Raw genomic sequence first — 10,219 nt, 5'->3', positions numbered from 1 at the left:
TCAGTGGATGTCTGTATGTATTTCAATCGGCATGATCCCATATCATGCAGATTGCATGCAGACTTATAAATGGCATCAAGTGAAAGATACAGTGACTTCAGAAAGTATTACACATTTTGTTGTGTTACAACCTGAAATCAAAAAAGGGATTAAATTGATTTTTCTCTCACACATCTACACACAAAGTGAAAACATGTTTTTACAAATGTTAGCAAATTTATTTAAAATGAAATGCAGAAATATCTCAGTCACATAAATATTCACACCCCTGAGTCAATACTTTGTAGAAACACTTTTGACAGTGATTACAGCTGTGAGTCTTTCTGGGTAAGTCTCTAAGAGCTTTGCACACCTGGATTGTACAATATTTACACATTATAATTTTTTAAAATCCTTCAAGCTCTGTGAAGTTGGTTGTTGATCATCGCTAGACAGCCATTTTCAAGTCTTGCCATACATTTTCAAGCAGATTTAAGTCAAAGCTGTAACTCGGCCACTCATGAACATTCAATGTCTTCTTGGTAAGCAACTCCAGTGTAGATTTGGCCTTGTGTTTTAGGTTATTATCCTGCTGAAAGGTGAATTCATCTCCCAGTGTCTGTTGGAAAGCAGACTGAACCAGGTTTTCCTCTAGGATTTTGCCTGTGCTTAGCTCCATTCCGTTATGTTTTTATCCTGAAAAACTCCCCAGTCCTCAACAATTAGAAGCATACCCATAACATGATGCAGCCACCACTATGCTTGAAAATATGGAGAGTGGTACTCAGTAATGTGTTGTATTGGATTTGTCCCAAACATAGCACTTGGTATTCAGGGCAAACAGTGAATTGCTTTGCCACATATTTTGCAGTGTTACTTTAGTGCCTTGTTGCAAACAGGATACATGTTTTAATTTTTTTATTAGGGCGGCAGGTAGCTTAGTGGTTAAGAGCGTAGTGGCAGTAACCGAAAGGTCGCTGCTTCTAATCCCCGAGCCGACTAGGTAAAAAATCTGTCGATGTGCCCTTGAGCAAGGCACTTAACCCTAATTTCTCCTGTAAGTCGCTCTGGATAAGAACGTCTGCTAAATGACTAAAATGTAAATGTAATGTTTTGGAATATTTATATTCTGTACAGGCTTCCTTCTTTTCACTCTGTCAATTAGTTTGACATAAATTCTCTCTCTCTCTCTCTCTCTCTCTCTCTCTCTCTCATTTTTGTGGTTGGAATCACAGTCTCCTTCTTTCTATGGTAAAAGTTGAACAATGAGTTGTTATCAGCCACTCCCTACACTGAGGCTGTTGCAGGTGTGTTTACCCAGCTAGTCCACTCAGTATAGGCATGCAGTACTTCCCTCCCCTCTTTTGCTATGTGGCACAGCTGAGTAAGTCTTATTAAAGAGACACCTTACCTGAATTTTGCAGTTGAGTATTTTTTTTAACCAAGGGTAGAAGCCCACGGTTGGTAGTTGTGACAATACTTACAATTTAGACTACACGTGAGGCAAGAGCCAGGGGCCTGTTGGAGGCCGAACTGAACTTCCACTACAAATTCGACAACTTGTACCTCCACTATGAACTGGGCGTTTTTGCAGGGCCTGCTCAGCGGGGTCAATAAGTACTCCACGGCGTTCGGTCGTATCTGGCTCTCCGTCGTCTTCATCTTCAGACTCATGGTCTTCGTCGTGGCTGCGGAGAAGGTGTGGGGTGACGAACAGAAAGACTTTGACTGCAACACCCGCCAACCCGGCTGCCACAACGTCTGTTACGACCACTTCTTCCCCGTCTCCCACAGCCGGCTCTGGGCACTCCAGCTCATCTTCGTCACCTGTCCCTCGCTACTGGTCGTCCTCCATGTTGCGTACAGAGATGAACGAGAGCGGAAACACTGTCTGAAGCACGGCGAGGGATGCACCCGTCTTTACGACAATACGGGGAAGAAGCGTGGCGGCCTGTGGTGGACCTACTTCTTCAGTCTTCTGTTCAAGATGGTGGTGGACGGCGTGTTCATCTTCCTGTTGTTTTACATCTACGAGGCGTACTTCTTCCCGCTGGTGGTGAAGTGCTCAGAGGACCCCTGTCCCAACGAGGTGGACTGCTTTATTGCCAGGTATTTTTGCTATTATTACAAACAGAGCACAACACTTTGTACTGATCATTGCCGTGGCCCTGCGGTTCTCCTGACCATGTGACCTGACCACCAGGAGAATCTCTGAGCCCTAAGTAATCACAAATGTAGCGAATGACATGAGCTAATCCAGGATGTGATTACAATGCATTGTTATTTTGAACAGCCATAGGCCTGTATTATTTCATGAAGCTCATCTTTTATTCTCTGCTCCCCCCCAGACCAACAGAGAAGCGAGTGTTCACAGTCTTCATGGTGGTGGTTAGCTTCGTGTGTATCCTCCTGACTCTGTGTGAGATCCTCTACCTGCTGGGGAAGAAGTGCAGGGAGTGTGTCGGCGGTGGAGGGCCCCGTGCCATCAGGGAGAGCCCCCGGTTCACCATGCCAGCTACCATACCCCTGACGGCGAACGATAACTCTGTGTTCAAGAAGTCTGAACTGGAGAAGACGAAGATGGCTGATGGTGGAGTGGCTGAGACAGAGAGCCCTGCTCCGGGTTACAGTGTGGCTATCTCCTAAGACTGTCATCTTTAATTCTGGTCCTGGAGACGCCATAGCATAGTGCAGGCTTTTCGTTCATGCCCAGTACTAATACATGATTAGATGCATCTAATCAAGGCATTGATGATTAGTGGATCAGTTGTGGGTTAGTACTGGTCCGGAACAAAAGCCTATGGAAAGCCTATGGAGTGTTTGGCAGTAATCAAGGCATTGGGGGCCAGTATGAAAAAAATAAAAAAATAATAATGTATGCACTCACTAACTGTAAGTCGCTCTGGATAAGAGCGTCTGCTAAATGACTAAAAATGTAAATGTAAAATGATTAGTTGATCAGTTGTGTGTTAGTGCTGGTCTGGAACAAAAGCCTACGGAGTGTTTGGCAGTGCACAACGTTCTGTCATGTCTGTGTCAAGGACCTCATACACTGTTTAGTCTGAGTATGAAGATATGGGTCTGATACTCCAAAATGTTGTTTACAAAGTCACTGCCAAAATGGGACATCTTTTTTTTTTTTTTTTTTTTTTTTACATGTTTTATTCATGATTGATTAGAGAATGACATGACATCTGTTTTTTGTAAGAAGTTTTTATTTCATGAAATGTACATTATTTGTAGTCTTGTTCAGTTATTGATATGCTCTTAATTTCAAGCCTAATGATTGTAGTCTGCTAATAATTTGAAATAAAACATTTTATTATGAATTATTTTTTTGTATTTTCTATAAATATAAATGCTTCTTCAATTTCAACTAAAATATCATGATGATTTTCAACTTAAGTCAAGTTGACTTGGCTCCGTTGAGCACAAAACTGAGAGTAAATCAGATTGGACCGTCTTTTTTATTCCAGCAACCATTTTAGGGCACTTTACATACCACATGCTACGACCACAGGAGATGCAACAGTGCTCCATTAGAAGGTGTTGAATTGAGTAGTAAGCTCTCAGCGCTTTACATTTTACGTAATTAAACGGATCACATATTTTATGAAACAAATCTCACAGACAATGATCATATGTGATGTATAAACTTTGAATGGAGTTTTGTTCAAGAGCCACTCTAAAAAAACATTCACACGGGACCTTAAATGTAACAAAGTTAATTCCTTGTGCAAGTGGCATGCAACTTACAAAACACCCGATGGGATCAAAGTGTTTTGGCAATGAAAGAGAACCACAAAATGACACACCTTGATAATGAAATGAATTAAATCATAGTTTAATCTACAGGTTGGCAGTAGTAGGACAGGAGTGGTCAGTAAACAGGGGTGGTAGACTGGACTCTCTAGATTAAATGATCTGATCACAGTCACATCCGGCATGACTCTACTCCATCAGACTAGGCAGCAGCACTAGCTGTACAGCTGTGGGATGGTGACAGGTGCCACCTTCTCTAGCTGAATGAACTGTCTAGTCAGTCTAGGTAAGAGTGTCTGCTAAATGACTCAAAATGTAAAATGTGCATGTGTACATTGCTGAATGGGCATGAACACCAATGTTCATGCCCAGTGTTTGAGTATCTACAAATATGAATCAACAAATGCTACAACCACTAGTGGTCACCATATCAGTTCTCTGTGAGACTGGAGAGCACTATGTCCATATCCCGATACCTCCGTACCAAAGTTCCAGCTCTCCTGGCAAATAAAGGATCAGCGTTTTATCTCGGAATCTGTGGCAGTGCCGGATAAAGGAGGGGCGACTAGGCAGACATAGGGTGGTACCAAACCACACTCACCTGTGTGGGCCTGGGTTGGTACCAATACCAGAGTCACCTGGTGGGAACACTTAGTCACCATGACAACTCCAATGTTGATAGTGCATTTGATTTTAACAGGGTATTATTTGCATCACTAACTGGCCTGTGAAAAGAAAACCTTCACTGATTCCAAAGCTTGACCACACCTCCAGAGTGGGGCTAAAAGTCCATGTCCAGACCTAGACCAGCCCTTGTTCAGCCCTGGCATTCAATCGTCAAATCAGACTGAGGCAACGTTGAACAGAGAGACAGACAAGCTAAAAATGGATTGAACATCAGCCCAGTGATCTGAAACAACTGTAAGTATGACTTGACTAATAATCAATCTGTAATAGTGATGCAAGTTACTTTTGTGTTTGAATGGAAATATGTTAACATGATTTACAATGCCTCAAAATGATGTGTATTCAGCAACAAGTACCTGTTTTTGAATATCATTCCACTGTTTTCATAAAAATTACTTTGCTCAAGATGTTCCCCTATGAAATCCCGCAACAACAAAATGTGATTTTGTGAGCATTAGACTCTTGATGGAAGGCAAATAGTGTTTTGATCAAATATTAAAGCAGCCTTTCTTCAAAGAACCCACGCCTTTAAGCAAACAGCTTCAGAAGGTGAAGAGAGAGTCGCAGGGAGATTTGGATGAAAAGCTTGATCAGAGTCTAAATAAAAGGCTGTGAACAGATCTTTCAAAAGAAAAATACTTTAACACCCAGAAGAAACGTATTTCTATTTGTCATTGAAGAGTTGTAAACATATTACAGTACAGTGCTCAGCATATGTGGGAACTCCTTCGAGACTGTTGGAAAAGCATTCCAGGTGAAGCTGGTTGAGAGAATGCCAAGAGTGTGCAAAGCTGTCATCAAGGCATTTGAAGAATCTCAAATATAAAATATATTTTGATTTGTTTCACTTTTTTTGGTTACTACATGATTCCATATGTGCTATTTCATAGTTTTGATGTCTTCACTATTATTCTACAATGTAGAAAATAGTAAAAAAAATTAAGAAAAACCCAGGAATGAGTAGGTGTGTCCAAACTTTTGACTGGTATTGTATATGTTTTTCAGCTGGTAGATGATTTCCTGTTGTTTGCAGCTTTATCCAGAAAGCTTTTTGACCTATCATTCTGTAGCCTTCCAGTAGGGCAGGCGATGGCAATGCCAGTGTTAGGTAATGCCAAGAGGTCTGGACCTTGATTTTAAGTAGTTCCCTTTCCCTGACATGGAGGATGGCCTGGCTCAATCCATACCCTGGTTGTTCAACCATTATCCATACACTTACTAGTTAATCACTTTCTCTTCTTCCTCCAGCTTCAAGTCCAAAGACAGAAGCTCATCCACACAGCCGGGTGAAAGTTAAACGGTGAAAGAAGGGGATCCCACTCCAATCTCACCATGGACTGGAAGACGTTTGAGGCGCTGCTTAGCGGGGTCAATAAATACTCTACCGCGTTTGGACGCATCTGGCTCTCCGTGGTCTTCGTGTTTCGCGTCATGGTCTTCGTCGTGGCCGCAGAACGCGTCTGGAGTGAGGACCAGAAAGACTTTGACTGCAACACCCGCCAACCCGGCTGTGCCAACGTCTGTTACGACCATTTCTTCCCCGTCTCCCACACCCGGCTCTGGGCACTCCAGCTCATCTTTGTCACCTGTCCCACCTTCATGGTCGTGATGCACGTGGCGTACCGCGAGGAACGCGAACGCAAGTACCGCATCAAACATGGTGAGAACGCCCATCTCTACGACAACACAGGACAGAAGCACGGAGGACTCTGGTGGACATATCTCCTCAGCCTCTTCTTCAAGACGACCATCGAGGTGGCGTTCCTCTACCTCCTGCATCTCATCTACAACAACTTTGACCTGCCGCGACGCGTCAAGTGCGACCTCTGGCCTTGTCCCAACCAGGTGGATTGCTACGTCGGCCGGCCCACAGAGAAGAGGGTGTTCACCTACTTCATGGTGGGAGCGTCGGCTGTGTGTATAGTGCTCAACGTGTGTGAGATCTTTTACCTGATAGCCATCCGGGTGCTGAGGATCAGCCACAGCAGAAGCCTCCATACCTCCCCCAGGATTAGCTGCTCTGAGCTGGACTGTGATGGGTGTCAGACGCTGGCGGTGACAGCAGAGGAGCAGAAGGGCAACGAGAAGAACATCTGTCTTTTGAGTCAGACATGAAACTTTTTACAATTGAACTTCTATTAAGATGCAAATCTTTTATTGACTAAATGTTGTAAGCGAAATCTGACTGTTATCAATACATTTATTTTAGTCAAATGTAATTTGTATGGCCACCACCTCGCCCTCCCTTATGGACACACCCCTGTGAGGGTGAAAGAGTTATTGAAAGGGATTTGACAGGTCGTGTTCCCCTGCTCAGACGTTACTGACGAATGCCAGAGTGAACAACGCCTGGTAGGTATTTTACGTATCAGCTAACCACATCGATGTTGTCGCATGCAACCATTGGTTGATGCATGTAACATCTGAGCAAGGGAACGCAACCCCCTGCTCATCTGATCTGGTCCCCTGCATTTTTCTGTATTGTTTTAGCTTTTAAGATGTACAGTTCATTGATTAGCCATGATAACTTCTAATTATTATCTTAATTTGTTTTATTTTTGGTTCCTTAGTAATTTCTAGTTTGCTTACAATGAAATGCAGGGCAGTGTACAGACCTTTCAGGGAGCAGGTGCTCAAAATGAAAGTCATATCTCGAACATAACATTGACATTTTTTGTCATTTAGCAGACGCTCTTATCCAGAGCGACTTACAGTTAGTGAGTGCATACATTATTTTTTATTTTATTTTTCATACTGGCCCCCTGTGGGACATAACTACTAACTGCCTCTTTAGCAAACATTTTAAATGTTTTCAGCATAGGCCTGTTTATTTCTACAACAACACACTCACTCATCACAAACTGTAAGCAAGCTTGTTACAGAGCCTCCTGAAGACATGATTGACATCTGAAAGAGGGTGGGCTAGCAGCTGGTCATTGATATTGATGATTGATGTAAATCTGCTATTTAGCTAGCTAAGATTACTTTTTTAACTGATTGTGATTTATCTTCAATGCTCTTAATTAATAACTTCAGATAAACAGCCTAATATTCATAACCTTCAAACTAATGAAATATGGCTGGCTGGCTGGCTGGCTAGTGGCTTGTGTGGATATACAGGGCAGACCAACGGGCGGGGTGGGGTGGGGTGGGGGTGGCGAACTGACGACGTCACGACGACTTCGGGGAGGTGGGTTCGGAACAACAACGACAAATATTCTACACAAAAAAAAAATATATATATATATATATATACCACCACACAAAAGTGCACTTGGCAAGTGGGAGGGCTATGGGGCAGGGCTATGGGGCAGGTGACTCATGGGTGGCGCACAATTGGCCCAGCGTCGTCCAGGGTAGGGGAGGGAATGGCCGGCAGGGATGTAGCTCAGTTGATAGAGCATGGCGTTTGCAATGCCAGGGTTGTGGGTTTGATTCCCACGGGGGGCAGTATAAAAAAATATGTATTCACTAACTGTAAGTCGCTCTGGATAAGAGCGTCTGCTAAATGACTAAAATGTAAATGTAAAATGTGCTTGGACACAGTTAGACCCTATCTGTGCACGTGCCTGGCTGTTATATTTGCTTTTTGATTGGTCTATCCCTCCACCTAGTGGCGACAAAGTACCATCATATCCTTTCCGTTGAATAACTTTTTTTGGGGGGGGATAACTTTATTTGAAATATTTGATAACTGCATTTTGACTATAGTTTATGTCATTTGTTTCCGTAAGTATTATGATTGAATTCATGTTGTTTTTAAAATAAAAGAGAAAATCACAACAACAAGTCACGTGTGTGTTTAAATTCCAGGGGGATCCGCCAATTATTATATATATATATATATATATATATGCGGCTGTGTGGTCGGGTCGGGAACGGACTGACGTGGAACGTTCGACCGGAGGAGGGAAAGAGAAAACATATATAAAATCATCGTATAGAATCTGTTACATTAACACAAAATCTGGACAGATGCTGACTTAAACGGGGGGATCAAATCACCAACAATGGCCAATACAGGTGAATATTGGACCGCAGTTCATAATCTGTTTAACCTTTGACAATTGACACGAGTGCTACAGTATTCTGGTAGACAGGATAGAGAATATAGTGAGTTATTCAGTTCAGCCACTGAGCCATCCTGTCCCATCAGGTTTCTGTTTGAACTGTTTTGACTGAAGAATGGGGTTAGAGTGAGGTAAAAGTCACCGCCAGGCCGTTAGACAATAGAAGGATCTTTATGGTTGTATAAACCACTCTGAGCCTGGTGACCAGTGGTTGAATTGGAACGTTTCCCGCTGCAAAAAAAATTACAGAAATATTCCACACTTTATTTTCCTGACATTGTGTTAAACTGAAGGGAATAGACATTACACTTTGAATGTTTGATGATTAGAATTCCCACAGTCGACACATGTTTTATGACCAACATCTAATATGTCATACTGACAGACGGGGGGGCAGGACCAGACCAATGCATCAGTTATAGTCGGTCTATCCATCACCTGCCAGGCCAGTAGGTAGGGAGGAACAGTGTGAAAATGTGCCTGGTGAAACATAATGTAGGCCTGGCTGTTAATTAGAACCTTGGTTGGTGGGAGTGTGGATGTTGTGAAACAACGTTGTGGTTGTGTGAAGGGGGTGGACACCCCTTATGGTAATACAGAGGTGATGAAGCTACCCAAGGCTAAATGCCTATAAACATCTAAACTTACATAAGCGCCCTGTTAAAGACCGTATAGTGGTGAAATGCGTTGGTTAATTTTCAATTAAACTTCTGAAATTTTAATTTTAATTTTTATGATAGACATGTTCTACTCAGTTTTCACTGTCCAACAAGACTCATTGTACCTGTAAAACGAAATATGATAAAGTAAAGTACATATCCTAAATACAACATTAATCTGTCACTAGGCTCGATTTATAAAGGATCAGTTTCACAGTGTTGTCAGAAGTGTTGAGACTGTCATTATTCCACACTGCCTGGATGTGGTCTGATTTTAGATGGCATGTCTGTCTGTGATACCACACTGTTAACCCAACCTCATACATGAACTGGGTTCAAATACTATTTGACATCTTTCAAATAATTTAAGCGTTTGAATGGAATGGCCTGTCGGCTGAGTTTGCACTTTTGGGGCTTTTCTATTAGTCCATTGCGAAAGGCAAGCTCAATCAAGCACATCTTAAATATTTGAAATTATTTCAAATAGTATTTGAACCCAGGTCAGCTTCTCATACAGTTGAAGTCGGAAGTTTACATACACCTTAGCCAAATACATTTAAACTCTATTTTTCACAATTCCTGACATTTAATCCTAGTAAAAATTCACTGTCTTAGGTCAGTTAGGATCCCCACTTTATTTTAAGAATGTGAAATTTCAGAATAATAGTAGAGAGAATGATTTATTTCAGCTTTTATTTCTTTCATCACATTCCCAGTGGGTCAGAAGTTTACATACACTCAATTAGTATTTGGTAGCATTGCCTTTAAATTGTTTAACTTGGGTCAAACGTTTCGGGTAGCCTTCCACAAGATTCCCACAATAAGTTGGGTGAATTTTGGCCCATTCCTCCTGACAGAGCTGGTGTAACTGAGTCAGGTTTGTAGGCCTCCTTGCTCGCACACACTTTTTCAGTTCTGCCCACAAATGTTCTATAGGATTGAGGTCAGGGCTTTGTGATGGCCACTCCAATACCTTGACTTTGTTGTCCTTAAGTCATTTTGCAAAAACTTTGGAAGTATGCTTGGGGTCATTGTCCATTTGGAAGACCCATTTGCGACCAA

At 42.2% G+C, this 10,219-nt stretch overlaps 3 protein-coding genes across 3 annotated transcripts in view; all 3 read left to right on the top strand.

Annotated features, from left to right (window-relative positions):
* Window positions 1-1,552: 1,552 nt before the first annotated feature.
* Window positions 1,553-2,625, top strand: LOC311123272 (gap junction beta-4 protein-like; the record flags this gene model as incomplete). The annotated part of the gene is made up of 2 exons (XM_084197530.1): window positions 1,553-2,088; window positions 2,328-2,625. 2 exons carry the CDS (start codon window positions 1,553-1,555, stop codon window positions 2,623-2,625), a joined length of 834 nt encoding a protein of 277 aa, XP_084053656.1.
* Window positions 2,626-5,760: 3,135 nt separating this feature from the next.
* Window positions 5,761-6,543, top strand: LOC311123271 (gap junction beta-3 protein-like; the record flags this gene model as incomplete). Its single annotated transcript, XM_084197529.1, has 1 exon — window positions 5,761-6,543. One exon carries the CDS (start codon window positions 5,761-5,763, stop codon window positions 6,541-6,543), a length of 783 nt encoding a protein of 260 aa, XP_084053655.1.
* A 1,750-nt stretch (window positions 6,544-8,293) lies between these two features.
* The window catches only part of LOC311123274 (transmembrane protein 54-like), a 16,944-nt gene continuing 15,018 nt past the window's right edge, over window positions 8,294-10,219 (top strand). Inside the window, exon 1 of the mRNA XM_084197532.1 lies at window positions 8,294-8,451. Coding sequence (XP_084053658.1) covers window positions 8,439-8,451 — 13 coding nt within the window. The 5' untranslated portion in view covers window positions 8,294-8,438. The remainder of the gene's footprint in view (window positions 8,452-10,219) is intronic.

The sequence above is a fragment of the Coregonus lavaretus genome (genome assembly GCF_964263955.1).
Source record: "Coregonus lavaretus genome assembly, contig: HAP1_SCAFFOLD_1551, whole genome shotgun sequence".
Taxonomy (NCBI): domain Eukaryota; kingdom Metazoa; phylum Chordata; class Actinopteri; order Salmoniformes; family Salmonidae; genus Coregonus; species Coregonus lavaretus.
Note: the sequence above shows the minus strand (reverse complement) of the source record. Positions and strands in the feature narration are given on the sequence as shown.